We start from the raw sequence: 15815 nt of genomic DNA on the forward strand, positions 1-15815 counted from the left end.
CTACAACAAAGCGATTGATCACCGAATGTCTGTGAGTAATTTTATTTGCTTTACGTATAAAACTCCCACTACACCAACGGAGGAACGGGGATCTCCCAGGACAACAGCAGACTAAAGCCAGGGAGCAACACAGTGGCTTATACTGTGAAGGCTGATCCACCTCGGATGGGGTAAAACCTCTGGCGAGAGCAATCACATTAGCAGTCACTGTGCACTGGGAGCAGCAGTTGCAGACACAGTTTTGAAGACACTCACAGAAGATTTTTCACTGTTTATTATATTATCATTATTATTTTTTCACTTATATATATATTTTTCAGTACACGGTTTATGAATAAGTGGGACTTTCACTAATTGATATATGATATTAGTCTGACATAAATTAATTTTTAGGAATGTTTTTGATTTTTAAAGCTCAAATTTCACTTGGGATTTTTGCATGGTTGTCACTTGCACTTTATTACCAATCATAGCAATTGTATGTTTATTTATGGTTTGTTTGATTAGCACTTCACGGCATTTATATAGGTGCATATGTTTTTTTCTCTTTTATATAAAAAACCACTAGAGGTTACTGGTCGTCATAAATAGAAAGGTTTTCTTTCATCACTTACCAACACACTGGAAAATTTATACAAATGATAGTTTTCACTTTTTTGCAAAGGTATAGCGCCAAGTCTATTCCCCTTTTTATCTCACTAGCTGTTTCACCCACACTCTGTGGAAATTTAATAGAGGCTGCTCATACCACAAATATACTAAGCTGCTCCATAGCGCAACCTTATCCCCATTCTTGCTCTATTGATGTTAGGCTGACTGGCCTATAATTCCCAGGAATATGTCTCTGGCCTTTTTTGGATATTGGTACCATGTTGGCTTTTCTCCAATCAGCTGGTACCAATTCTGTCATTATGCTGTCCAAAAGATCAGGAATCAACCTTTGGCCTGGCTAATTATAACAACCTTTGGCCTGGCTATAACTTGACTGAGTTCTCTGAGGACTGTCAGGTGTAAGCCATCTGGTCCTGGTGATTTATTTGTGTTAAAGCGTAACTCCACTTTTGTTGAGAAAAAAACATTTCCCTCTGGGTGATCTATGTACATTGCAAGAATTATAACAACCTTTGCTGTAGATTCCTACCTTTCGTTATTCTGAAGTAATCTATGTGTGTTTGTGTCTCTGTACTGAGTGGGTCTAATGGGAGTGGTTTCATAATTAACTGTACTCGGGCCTTGTCATCCGAAGAAACAAGGTTTTGCCTGTAAGTCCTCTCCTTTGGAAGACTGGGCTCTGGGAAAACCAGACTTGGTGTACTATTTAAACAGTGGCGCGAAAGTTTCTGGCAGAGTCTTTTACAAGGTCCAGGTAAGAGGTTCCTCTGAGAAGGAACCCAAAAAATCCTGTAGGTTGGCACAACTCTGCCCGCCGTGATGGGTGAAGGCTGGAATCTGTCTGTTTCAGCAGTTCCTGCGGCAGGGACAGGTAAGAGAAGTTAATCCTATATAAATCATATATTATGGATTTCTTCATGTGACTAGTTGAATATCTTACCTGGTTTCCGCCACTAGAGGGAGTAAGAGCAGCCTGATGCATACTTACATGCCTTTTCAGTATACACGCTCAGTGAAGCCAGTCTCCAGGATGGCTCACATCCTCCGCTGCAGACTCTGCCACAATAAGGTAAAAAAGAGGTCCCATGTAGTCTGGGGGTCCCGCGCAGCTCTGTAGGTGGTCCTCGGACGCCAGCAGTCCTCGTGCGCGTGTGCACGCGTGCTGGGCGCACTCCCATATTAAATGAAGAGGGGGGTGTGGTTGCTGGCCGTGCACGCCAGCGTGCATGGTGCTTTATTGCGCAGGCGCCAAAGCGGCAATTTTAAAAGCCCAGAACCCCAGGGGGCTGTAAGTGGAGGACACAGAGCTGTGGGCAGTAAGCATCCTAAGGGGTTGGATCCAGGCAAACCTGAAACACCTACTCAGCATCAGGTTGTGCAGTTTAAGCATATATGTTTATTGTGAGACTTGTAGCACAACAGTGATTGCACTTTTGTACTAGTACCTCTGCTTTGTAGCTTAGGACTATGTCTCCTCGTTAGAGGGTCTCAGGGGAAGGTAACAAGGGCACTGGTAAATCACCGCCTAGGTCTAGGGGTCCTAAAGATGCCTGTAGATTACCATCCCCCCCTGCAAGACTGGAGCCAGCCTCACAGGATGAGTCAGTGCCCCTGTCAGGTTTTGCAGCCTCTCCTAATATTTCAGCCCCAGTGTATGTCACTGAAGACTCCCTTAAGACTATATTGGAGGATTTTGAAGGGAGAATTGTGAATTTTATTTCAGCTTCCCTGAAAAATAGCAGAAAAAGGGGTAGATCCCCTCCCTCTGCTGAAATTCCTCTTTCAGATGCCACCTGACAATGAGGAGAGATCCCTATCATGGGATAGGGATCAAGAGCAGTCGGATGAATCAGAGGAAGAGGAAAGAGTTCCCTCCTCCCAGGCACTCAGAAAGCAGGTTCAATATTACACTGAATTGGTGCGTACCACTTTCAGAATGCCCGCTGCTGAGGCCGCTACATCCTCTGTTTCTTCCCTGGGGGTCAGGAGAACCCCACAGACTGCCTTTTCCTTTCCAATTCATCCCTTAATGGATAAATTGTTGTATGAGGATTGGGGACATCCCGATAAACTGTTTTCTCCTCCTAAAAGGTTTTCTATGCTTTATCCCCTGGAGGAAAGTTTCACCAAGAAATGGGGGGTCCTATCTGTCGATGCGGCTGTTTCTTGTGTGAATAAAAACCTGACCTGTCCTTTGGATAATGTTTAGTTATTTAAGGATCCAACTGACAAGAAGCTGGAAACTTTATTGAAAGCCTCCTTTTCAATGGCTGCCGCTTTAGTGCAACCTACAGTCGCAGCCGTGGGGTTGTGTCAGTTCCTCAAGGAACAGGTTAAGCAGATGCTTGGCCTTCTTCTCAGTGAGGAAGTAGAGAAGTATGCAGAAATTCCTCAAATTCTGTGTTTTATGATTGATGCAATTTTGTATTCTGTCCAACAAGCATCTCGTTTGTCTCTCCTGTTGGTACACATGCGAAGGGCCCTATGGCTAAAAAATTGGGCAGCTGAGCTGTCATGTAAAAAATATTTGACTGGGTTCCCGTTTTAAAGGGGAACGCTTATTTGGGGAGGAATTGGATAAATTCGTCCAAAAGATTACAGGGGGTAAATCTACTCTCCTACCAATTAAAAAGAACAAACGTCCATCATTTATGCATTCTCTTTCTCCTGGAGCATCAAGCTCTAAGCAGTGGCGATGACCTTCCCAACCTCCCTCTAGAGGAAAGGCCCAAGGTCACGCACAGGGGCAGAAAAAGACTTGGGGACGAAAGCCTGCCAAGCAGAGCCCAAAAGCTTCCTTGTGAAGGGGCGCCCCCACTCGGCCGAGTGGGGAGAAGGCTCCTGCAGTTTGCAGAAGCCTGGCGGGAAGAGATTCGGGACAAATGGGTAACCTCCTCAATATCTCTGGGCTACAAACTAGAGTTCCAGGAGATTCCACCATCTCGCTTCCTAAGGTCAAGGATCCCCAAGGATCCAGTAAAGCAAAGACTGCTACTTCTGGCCTTAGATCACTTACTATCCCAGGGGTTGATAGTGGAAGTGGACCCAAAGGAACAGGGTTCAGGTTTTTACTCAAATCTCTTCACCGTTCCAAAGCCAAATGGGGATGTCAGACCTATCCTGGATCTAAAGGATTTGAACCAGTTTTTGCACATTTGGTCTTTCCGAATGCAGTCAATATGCTCTGTGGTCTCTTCCCTGCAAGGGGGAGAGTTTATGGCATCAATAGATATCAAGGATGCATATCTTCAAGTGCCAATATTTCCCGCACACCAAAAGTATCTAAGGTTCACGGTAGATCGGCGCTGTTTTACATTCTTTCGTATGTCACTATAGGGAGAGGTTGCTGTGTGGAGCAGGGAGAGACTGCAGTGACCCAAATCGCTAGCTATTAGGTCCGCAAAAGTTCTTTTAAGGACTGGTATGGTATAGGTGTAGTTCAGGATATAGGTTTGAGGCACTGCTATTCAAGTCAAGGCAGCAGATTGTCTTTTGTCAGGGCTGAGAGAGGGACAGGATGCTGTGTGCAGCAGGGACTAGGGATGGCCGAACGGTTTGCCCGGCGGTCGGTTCGCGGCGAATTTCGGCTGTTCGCGGTCCGCCCGATCGGCGGACTATTGCCGCTGTTCGCCCGGCGGACTTACGTGTGTACTGTGTAAAAGAACTTTGACCTATGATGACACATCCATCATGTGGTACAGGACAGCCAATTGAGACATTACAGCACTTGGACACTTGGACATTCCCCCTAACTTATAAATAGACCCGATCCGGCGGCCATTTTACATTCTTTCGTATGTCACTATAGGGAGAGGTTGCTGTGTGGAGAAGGGAGAGACTGCAGTGACCCAAATCGCTAGCTATTAGGTCCGCAAAAGTTCTTTTAAGGACTGGTATGGTATAGGTGTAGTTCAGGATATAGGTTTGAGGCACTGCTATTCAAGTCAAGGCAGCAGATTGTCTTTTGTCAGGGCTGAGAGAGGGACAGGACGCTGTGTGCAGCAGGGACTAGGGATGGCCGAACGGTTTGCCCGGCGGTCGGTTCGCGGCGAATTTCGGCTGTTCGCGGTCCGCCCGATCGGCGGACTATTGCCGCTGTTCGCCCGGCGGACTTACGTGTGTACTGTGTAAAAGAACTTTGACCTATGATGACACATCCATCATGTGGTACAGGACAGCCAATTGAGACATTACAGCACTTGGACACTTGGACATTCCCCCTAACTTATAAATAGACCCGATCCGGCGGCCATTTTACATTCTTTCGTATGTCACTATAGGGAGAGGTTGCTGTGTGGAGCAGGGAGAGACTGCAGTGACCCAAATCGCTAGCTATTAGGTCCACAAAAGTTATTTTAAGGACTGGTATGGTATAGGTGTTAGGTGTAGTTCAGGATATAGGTTTGAGGCACTGCTATTCAAGTCATTGTTGCAGCAGCCTGTCTTTTGTCAGTGTAGGGAGAGGGACAGGACGCTGTGTGCAGCAGGGACAGTCAGTTAAATCATTAGTTGTTACTATTAGGTCCACAAAACTCCTTTTCAGGACTGGTATGGTAAAGTAGTACAGGATATAGTTTTGAGTGCTATTCAAGTTCTTGTTGCAGGAGCCTGTGTTTTGTCAGTTTAAATAGGGACAGGCAGGAAGCTGTGTGTGGCAGTGAGGGAAAGTGAGTTTTATCAGTAGCTGTTACTATTAGGTCCACAAAGGTTCTTTTCAGGACTGGTATGGTAATAGGCTTGTACACGTATAATATTCTTTCTTCCAAATATAGAAAGAATATTATACTTGACTGCTGCCCTTCTGCTGCAGTAGTCCTTTATGAGTATAGGGACTGAGGTACAGTCTGCTAATCACAACCTACTATTTGCACAAAGGTCCTTCTAAGGACTGGTAAGGTATAGTGTACTACAGTATATAGGGTTGAGTGAGGTACAGTCTGCTAATCCTAAGGACTGGTATAGGTCCACAATATATAGGGTTGAGGTGCACTACTGCTGACTGCTGCCCTATTCTGCAGCAGTCCTTTATGAGTATAGGGACTGAGGTACAGTCTGCTAATCACAACCTACTAGTTGCACAAAGGTCCTTCTAAAGACTGGTAAGGTATAGTGTACTACAGTATATTGAGTTGAGTGAGGTACAGTCTGCTAATCCTTAAGGACTGGTATAGGTCCACAATATATAGGGTTGAGGTGCACTACTGCTGACTGCTGCCCAATTCTGCAGCAGTCCTTTATCAGTATAGGGACTGAGGTACAGTCTGCTAATCACAACCTACTATTTGCACAAAGGTCCTTCTAAGGACTGGTAAGGTATAGCATACTACAGTATATAGGGTTGAGTGAGGTACAGTCTGCTAATCCTTAAGGACTGGTATAGGTCCACAATATATATGGTTGAGGTGCACTACTGTGGACTGCTGCCCACTTTTGCAGCAGTCCTTTATCAGTATAGGGACCGAGGTACAGTCTGCTAATCACAACCTACTAGTTGCACAAAGGTCCTTCTAAGGACTAGTAAGGTATAGCGTACTACAGTATATAGGGTTGAGTGAGGTACAGTCTGCTAATCCTTAAGGACTGGTATAGGTCCACAATATATGGGGTTGAGGTGCACTACTGCTGACTGCTGCCCTATTCTGCAGCAGTCCTTTATGAGTATAGGGACTGAGGTACAGTCTGCTAATCACAACCTACTAGTTGCACAAAGGTCCTTCTAAGGACTGGTAAGGTATAGTGTACTACAGTATATATGGTTGAGTGAGGTACAGTCTGCTAATCCTTAAGGACTGGTATAGGTCCACAATATATAGGGTTGAGGTGCACTACTGCTGACTGCTGCCCTATTCTGCAGCAGTCCTTTATCAGTATAGGGACTGAGGTACAGTCTGCTAATCACAACCTACTAGTTGCACAAAGGTCCTTCTAAGGACTGGTAAGGTATAGTGTACTACAGTATATAGTGTTGAGTGAGGTACAGTCTGCTAATCCTTAAGGACTGGTATAGGTCCACAATATATATGGTTGAGGTGGACTGCTGCCCACTTTTGCAGCAGTCCTTTATCAGTATAGGGACTGAGGTACAGTCTGCTAATCACAACCTACTAGTTGCACAAAGGTCCTTCTAAGGACTAGTAAGGTATAGCGTACTAGAGTATATAGGGTTGAGTGAGGTACAGTCTGCTAATCCTAAGTACTGGTATAGGTCCACAATATATGGGGTTGAGGTGCACTACTGCTGACTGCTGCCCTATTCTGCAGCAGTCCTTTATCAGTATAGGGACTGAGAATTTTGTCACAGGGTCATTTAAAAAATGACAGGCAGAGGAAGAGGCAGGCCCTTCTGCAGGGGCGGTAGGGGTAGGGCAGGAGCAACAGGCTTGAGCCAAAGTGGGAAATTGCAGAAGGTGCATGCGATTAAGTCAAAGGAAGCACCAGAATTGGTTGAGTGGCTCACTCAGCCTTACTCTTCTGCACCCTCCTCATCCTCTCGATCTGCACCCTCTTCTTCACTCTCTGCTATGTGCACCCCCAAAGACACTACCACCAACAACACCACCACCACCACCACCACATACCTTCCGCTTGAGTCACAGGAATTATTTTCCGATCCATATCAAGACATTTCTGATGCGCAGCCACTCTTGGCATTGGATCAGGAAGAGGAGGTAGCAAGAACCACCACTCAGCAGTCTGACGACAGTACCCAGATCAGCCCAAGGAGGAGGTTGGTCACCGGTGTTGCTGCCTACTCCGAGATCTCTACTTATAGCGGTGGGGAAGGTGACGTCGATGATGACGTGTCTAGTGATGTCACGTGAGTGCCCACAAGAGAGGAAGAGGAGGGGAGTTCAGAGGGAGATATGGACCAGCAGATAGGGAGGAGAAGCAGGAATAACTTACATTGCACAGGAGGGACAAAGCAGACTGCTAATGTATCAGGAGCGAGTCATCGACCATGTACGGTCACATCTGGCGCTCCCAGGACGCCGGCACATGGCTCCACAGTGTGGGCTTTTTTTAACGTGTCCGCTGCTGACAATAGCGTTGCCATCTGCAATCTTTGCAGTCAACGCATTCGTCGCGGTAAGCCCAACACTCTCCTAGGAACGACCGCCTTAAGAAGGCACATGAGCTGCCATCACCGAGCCCAGTGGGAGCAACGGAACACACAAAGCCATACTCCAGGCTCTCACCGTCCAGCCTCGTCTTCTACTTCTCCTTCTCCTCTCTCCTCACAATTGTCCTCCACTCCACCTTCCTTCACGCCAAGCTCACGTTTTTCTGCAAAAAGGCAGGCTTCCGTGGGCCTAATGTTCGAGCGTAAAAAAATGATGACGCCGGATAACCCTCTTGCCCAACGGTTGACGGCTGGCTTGTCAGAACTGATAGCCCGCCAACTACTGCCATATAAACTGGTGGACTCGGAGGCCTTTCGGAAATTTTTGGCCATTGGAACACCACAATGGAAGGTCCCAGGAAGGAAGTATTTCTCACAGAAGGGCATCCCAGAGCTATATGGCCATGTTCAGCGGCAAGTGAATGTATCTCTGGCACACAGTGTCGGTGCCAAGATACATCTGACCACAGACATGTGGTCTAGCAAACACGGGCAGGGAAGGTATATCACTTTTACTGCCCACTGGGTGAACCTTCTGACGGCCGTCAAGCATGTAACCCGTGGCACCCGTGTAGATTTGGTTTTACCGCCACGGATTGCATGCAGGCCTGGTTCTTCTTCTCCTCCTCCTCCTCCTACTCCATCCTCCTCCCTCTCCTCCTCGGCTGACTCCCCCTTTTCCGCTGCTAGCGTCTCTTCCGCTGCGCCGCCCAAGCTCCCCAGAACCTATTCGACATGCCAGGTGAGACGTTGCCATTCCGTGCTGCGTCTGTTGTGCCTGGAAGCCAAGAGCCACACTGGCCCGGCACTCCTTTCAGCTTTGCGTTCACAGGTAGATCAGTGGCTAACACCGCTCAATTTGACAGTTGGTAAAGTGGTGTGTGATAATGGTGCCAATCTGCTTAGCGCATTGAAACAGGGCAAAATCACGCACGTGCCATGCATGGCACACGTCTTAAACTTGGTCGTGCAGCGATTCGTTGTCAAATACCCTGGGGTCCAGGACATCTTGCGGCAGGCAAGGAAAATCTCGCCCCATTTCAGAAGATCTTACACGGCTATGGCTCGCCTTGCTGACATTCTGTGGCGACACAATCTGCCGGTCAGACGTCTTATTTTCGATTGCCCGACGCGATGGAACTCAACCTTCTATATGCTTGATAGGCTGCTCCAGCAGAAACGTGCAGTTAACGTCTACCTGTATGAACTCTGCGGCAGAACAGGTTCTGGGGAGCTGGGGTTTTTTCCACCGCGCCAGTGGCTGCTCATGTGCGACGCATGCAGACTTCTGCGGCCATTTGAGGAGATCGCCAAACTAGTCAGTCGCAGCCATGGCGCCATCAGTGACATGGTACCTTATGCCTTCTTTATGGAGCATGCATTGCGTCGTGTCATTCATCAAGCTGTGGAGGAGCAGGAGCAGGAAGATGAGGAAGTCGCAATGCTGGATGAATTCCCAAGGGGGACTACTCTATCTGAGACAAGTGAACAACAGGAGTCTGAAGAGGAGTCAGAGGAGGATGGTGCTGGGGCGGATGAGGAGGAGCAAGAAGAGCATGCTTTAATCCTTTCTGGGATCCCTGTTGTTGTGCATGGATGGGGAGAGGGGAATGAAGAGGACGACATTATCCTGGATGATGAGCAGGAGCCAGGCCACCACACCGCTTCCAGTTTAGTGCAAATGGGGGCCTTCATGCTCCAGTGTTTTAATAGGGACCCCCGTATAAAAAGCATAAGGGTCAAGGACCAGTACTGGGTGGCAACGTACTTAGACCCCCTGTACAAACACAAAATGGCGGAAATGTTACCGCCGTCACAGAGGGCTGTCAGAATGGAGCACTTCCAGGCCTTGCTTCAAGAAATGCTGCATTTTGCTTTTGCGTGCACTGGCAGGGGAGCAGTTCCCACTACCAGAGAAGGCATTGCGGGTACCAATCCAATAGCACCTGCAAGAAGAGGCCGGTTTGAAGATGTGTTGGTGACTTCTGATATGAGGTCATTCTTTCAGCCGACCCATCGACAGATGTCATCCGGATCCAGCATCAGGGAATGCCTAGACCGTCAGGTGTCTGATTACATCGGGTTAACGGCCGATGTGGACGCTCTGAGGAGTGATGAACCCCTGCACTACTGGGTGGGCAGGCTTGACCTCTGGCCAGAGCTTGCCAATTTGCAATCTAACTGTTGGCTTGCCCCTCGTCCAGTGTCCTGTCCGAAAGGACGTTCAGCGCAGCAGGGGGGATCCTGACCGATAAGAGTACTCGCCTAGCTCACGACAGTGTTAACTACCTCACATTTCTAAAAATGAATGAGGCATGGATCTCGGAGGAATTCAACACATGTGACCAGTAGACTATGTATATGTCTATAAACAATTTTTTTAATCGAGCACACAGACCTTCTTTCTTCATTTGGCTCACTTCCTTGTCCAAAAAAAGCACACCGTACTATATGCCCGTACCCTCCTGTTTGAAGAGGTTGAGCGGTGTCATATTTTTGGGGCCCAGCAGCAAGTTGCTGGTATCAGTGCTGCTGTTAGTGCTCTCTATCTCGGTGCTGGTGTCAGTGCACTCTATCACGGTGCAGGTGTCAGTGCTGCATATCACGGTGCTGGTGCTGGTGATCATCTCCTGCACCCTCTTCTTTGCCTATCCTGACCTTCCCTCGCCTCCATTGTCTCAAGAGTCCTGAATTGTCAGAATTTCACATATAAAAAAAGAATGCTTGTAGTTGTCGATCCCAGATTCACCTCAGACATGTGTTATGTCACAGTGCTGGTGTCAGATCACTCTATCACGGTGCAGGTGTCAGTGCTCTATATCACGGTGCTGGTGCTGGTGCTGGTGATCATCTCCTGCACCCTCTTCTTTGCCTACCCTGACCTTCCCTTGTCTCCATTGTCTCAAGAGTCCTGAATTGTCAGAATTTCACATATAAAAAAAGAATGCTTGTAGTTGTCGATCCCAGATTCACCTCATACATGTGTTATGTCATTGGCCATGTGGTGGGACTATGTGTTCACAGCTAGTAATTATTTTGTGGCTGAAAATATGACCTGTAGGTTTGTAAAGTTCACCATCCCTGTGCTATGCTGACTTCCTCCTGGGGCTGTACCTCTGCTGTGCATATTATGAGGGGCTCCCACCATCCCTGTGCTATGCTGACTTCCTCCTGGGGCTGCTTATTATGAGGGGCTCCCACCATCCCTGTGCTGTGCTGACTTCCTCCTGGGGCTGCTTATTATGAGGGGCTCCCACCATCCCTGGGCTATGCTGACTTCCTCCTGGGGCTGTATCTCTGCTGTGCATATTATGAGGGGCTCCCACCATCCCTGTGCTATGCTGACTTCCTCCTGGGGCTGCTTATTATGAGGGGCTCCCACCATCCCTGTGCTGTGCTGACTTCCTCCTGGGGCTGTACCTCTGCTGTGCATATTATGAGGGGCTCCCACCATCCCTGTGCTATGCTGACTTCCTCCTGGGGCTGCTTATTATGAGGGGCTCCCACCATCCCTGTGCTGTGCTGACTTCCTCCTGGGGCTGCTTATTATGAGGGGCTCCCACCATCCCTGGGCTATGCTGACTTCCTCCTGGGGCTGTACCTCTGCTGTGCATATTATGAGGGGCTCCCACATCCCTGTGCTATACTCATTATGAGGGGCTCCCACCATCCCTGTGCTGTGCTGACTTCCTCCTGGGGTGCTTATTATGAGGGGCTCCCACCATCCCTGTGCTATGCTGATTTCCTCCTGGGGCTGTACCTCTGCTGTGCATATTATGAGGGGCTCCCACCATCCCTGTGCTATGCTCATTATAAGGGGCTCCCACCATCCCTGTGCTATGCACATTATGAGGGGCTCCCACCATCCCTGTGCTATGCTGACTTCCTCCTGGGGTGCTTATTATGAGGGGCTCCCACCATCCCTGTGCTATGCTGACTTCCTCCTGGGGCTGTACCTCTGCTGTGCATATTATGAGGGGCTCCCACCATCCCTGTGCTATGCTCATTATAAGGGGCTCCCACCATCCCTGTGCTATGCACATTATGAGGGGCTCCCACCATCCCTGTGCTATGCTGACTTCCTCCTGGGGCTGCTTATTATGAGGGGCTCCCACCATCCCTGTGCTGACTTCCTCCTGGGGCTGCTTATTATGAGGGGCTCCCACCATCCCTGTGCTATGCTGACTTCCTCCTGGGGCTGTACCTCTGCTGTGCATATTATGAGGGGCTCCCACCATCCCTGTGCTATGCTCATTATGAGGGGCTCCCACCATCCCTGTGCTGTGCTGACTTCCTCCTGGGGCTGCTTATTTTGAGGGGCTCCCACCATCCCTGTGCTATGCTCATATTGAGGGGCTCCCACCATTCCTGTGCTATGCTCATTATGAGGGGCTCCCACCATCCCTGTGCTATGCTGACTTACTTCTGGGGCTGCTTACGGTGCAGGTGTCAGTGCTGTATATCACGGTGCTGGTGTCAGTGCTGTATATCACGGTGCTGGTGTCAGTGCTTTATGTCACGCTGCTGATGTCAGTGCTCTCTATCACGGTGCTGGTGTCAGATCACTCTATCACGGTGCAGGTGTCATTGCTGTATGTCACGCTGCTGATGTCAGTGCTCTCTATCACGGTGCTGGTGTCAGATCACTCTATCACAGTGCAGGTGTCATTGCTGTATGTCACGCTGCTGATGTCAGTGCTCTCTATCACGGTGCTGGTGTCAGATGACTCTATCACGGTGCAGGTGTCATTGCTGTATGTCACGCTGCTGGTGATCATCTCCTGCACCCTCTTCTTTGCCTACCCTGACCTTCCCTCTCCTCCATTGCCTTCATGCGCTCCACAGTCCTGAATTGTCACAATTTCACATATAAAAAAAGAATGCTTGTAGTTGTCGATCCCAGATTCACCTCATACATGTGTTATGTCATTGGCCATGTGGTGGGACTATGTTTGCACAGCTAGTAATTATTTTGTGGCTGCAAATTTGACCTGTAGGTTTGCAAAGTTCGCCTCCCATTGAAGTCAATGGGGCCCACCGCGAACGTTACGGTTCGCAAACTATCGGCCTGCGTTCGCGAAACGTCCCATCGGAAGTTCATCCATCACTAATCGACACCGCTCAGGGGAGGGTGTTTCTACCAAGGCCAAAGGCCATGGCTATAGGGGCTCTGGTGAGCAAAATACTGAGCAGAAGGACTTCCCCCATTCGGCTGTGTATGAGACTGTTAGGGAAAATGGTCGCCTCCTCATGGTCATAGTGCATGCTTGGCCAATCATCAGCCAGCAATGCACTGCAATGTCGCAGTGGATTATGGGCCGTGATGCGCCACTCGAATTTGGCACATCAAATTTGCTAATTTCTCTCTCAGCTCCCACAAAATTTCAGCTGCTTTTATGTTGTGTGTTGTGGAGAGCTTGTCAGAAGTTATCATGCTGAGGAATGGAGCATCAGAAAGACACAGCACTTAGACCTTTTGAGAAACATAAGTGAACACTACAGATATATGTGCCTAGATCAAATTTCAGGAATGGGGTTTACAACCACTTTAAATAAATACAAAACATAAAGTATGAATAAAATACAGAAACTTAGAGGTACCAACATGTATGTTGGGTGCTCCACAATGCAAATACTTAAAAAAATACTAAAAAAAAAGACTCTACTTTGGAGGGCCTACCTCAAGCATCATGAATTTTATTCATTTTATTAATATAATGACTGGTTCACTTTAGGGACTGATTTGAAAAGCACATCTTCATGTCTATGACAGTATTCAGTATTACCACTTTTTATCCAGGACCATTTCCTCTCTAAGGAAGCGATTTGACTTTCCAAAGCTGTCGTTTTCTTGATGCTCTCCACATCTACAAAGACAATGTTTATTAATTTCACCTGAAAAATACAACCTGCTTGGTACTGCAAAATGATGTGACACATCTGCAGAAAATAGTTCTATTTATATCTACATCAGGTTAAAATTATTTATAATTTAAGTTAAAGTGTATCTACAGTATGTTTTGGATAGAGTGGCATCAGAACTCATATTCCTTCCATTCTTGTCTGATTAAAATGTTGAGGAAATGAGGGGGACTCTCTAACAGGGCCCGGCTTATAGTATAATCTGACAGAAATTTTAACTTTTCCTTACTCCTCTCTATCCAGAATAAAAGAAAAAAGTTTGGACTATAAATATATTTTAAAAAGGTACTCTTTCATATGTGTATGATACATAGTGGTATGTCATTTTAGTTTTCCCATAAAATACACCATTATTATACTGTGTACAATGATAGCTATGCACCTGCATATAGCTTTAGTGGAAATCTTTGCTGCGTACACACGAGCGGAATTCTCGTCAGACTGAATCACGATCACACCAAAGTCCACCAGGTCCAAAGAGACTATAAAACAGAAGTTCAATTGCGAGTGCGCTACCCATGGGCCCCTTCTGCCAATTTCGTGTTTATCTCGTATTAGTAGAAGTTTGGTGAGAGACGATTTTCTCTTTTCAGACTCGTGTTTTTTCAGATCGTTTAACTGTTGTTCAGTTTGTGCTTGTGTGGTTTGTATCTGCTTTTCAGTGCGTGTAATCAGTTTGTATTAATTCAGTACATTCTTGTCTGCTCGTTGCTGATTAACAGCTCACTCTTCACAGGCCTTGCTGTTCTTCAGTGCGTTCGGTTAAATTCGTTCTGACCAGCCAACCGTTTTGACACCATGTTGCGTGTACGTACTCGTCGTATAGTTTGTGCTTTGCTTCGGCTTGGTGTTGGGGTTCATTTTTTGCCCCAAGCCCAGTCCATGAACAGGATGGGGAGGAGTTCATGGAAGAATAATTGATTGCTCCAGCGTGACCAATTCTCTCACATGCCTTTGCTTCGTGAGATCCGGGAGAATAATCCTGATGATTTCAGGAACTTTCTCAGAATGACTGAGCCCGTTTTTCACCGTCTGTTGGCTTTGATGACCCCTTATATCAGCAGGCAGGATACCTAGATGAGGCAAGCCATCACTCCAAAGCAGAGGCTAGTCGCCACATTGTGGTACTTGGCGACTGGGAAAAGCCTGCTGGACCTCAAGTTCTCGACAAGCATCTCCCCCCAGGCTCTGAGGATCGTTATCCCAGAGACCTGTTCTGCCATCATTCAGGTCCTGCAGAAGGACAATATTAAGGTAATATTTATCCTTTAACATCACATTTTATTGTATTTAATGTTTACCAATGTATTGTATTTCTTTCCTCAATCCTTAATTACCATGAATGCAATATGCTGGGAATGTCCCCTGTGTCTTCATGCATGCTGTAATCTTTTAATGCTCCTTTTTTGTCCTTCATGCATATTTGCCTTCACTAATCTCCCCAGCATGCTATGCTGGGCACATATGCACCTAGTCTAGTCACTTAATGTATTTTGTCAGCTCCATTGTAGTGCTTTACCCTAAACCCCCCCTTAAAATGTGTCCAAATGGTATGTGTATCCTTAAATTAATTTATAAGCCCCCCCTTAAAATGTTTCCAAATGGTCTGTGTGTCCTTAAATACATTTTAATCCCCCCCCTTAAATGTGTATATATATATATATATATATATATATATATATTATAATATTAAACACAATTATATAAAGGATAAAGAGAGCAGATCCATGATAACTGAACCATACTCACCATAATCCTGTTTGAATAGCTCATTTAAAGGTATATTGGGAGCTCATGTACATGGAGAGAGCACAGGAGGAGGCGTTGGCATGCACTAAATGTATGAATCGACACACCAATCTAAGGGATTCCAAAAAATATACAAATACATGTCAAAATATACAAAATATCACATGTCTCCTTATAATTGCAAAGAACCAAACCGCTCCTCACCCCAATGTGTCTCGCCACTATGTAAAGGACTTCAACCTATCCCAAACATCACAGCTGAAAAGCGGAAACGTAACCACCAACAATCTATATGAAGGGACAAACATGAAGGGTCATGCTAAATTCCAACCAAGTACAAAGTATCAGCGCAATCTATCCCAATTGCAACCAAATAGATACCTAATGCCGCCATGTGTGTCCCGCATGAGCT

The 15815-nt window shown here is 46.9% G+C and overlaps 1 protein-coding gene across 2 annotated transcripts in view; it reads right to left on the bottom strand.

The window, feature by feature from the left end:
• LOC143930048 (mannose-binding protein C-like) overlaps positions 1 to 15815 on the bottom strand; it is a 92239-nt gene that overhangs the window by 4704 nt on the left and 71720 nt on the right. For both annotated transcript variants that reach the window (XM_077453944.1, XM_077453945.1), the window contains one exon: positions 13519 to 13599. In XM_077453944.1, coding sequence (XP_077310070.1) covers positions 13519 to 13599 — 81 coding nt within the window. The remainder of the gene's footprint in view (positions 1 to 13518; positions 13600 to 15815) is intronic.

This window comes from Lithobates pipiens, unplaced genomic scaffold (genome assembly GCF_037356315.1).
Source record: "Lithobates pipiens isolate NorthernLeopardFrog02 unplaced genomic scaffold, aLitPip1_a1.2 Scaffold_25, whole genome shotgun sequence".
Lineage (NCBI taxonomy): Eukaryota > Metazoa > Chordata > Amphibia > Anura > Ranidae > Lithobates > Lithobates pipiens.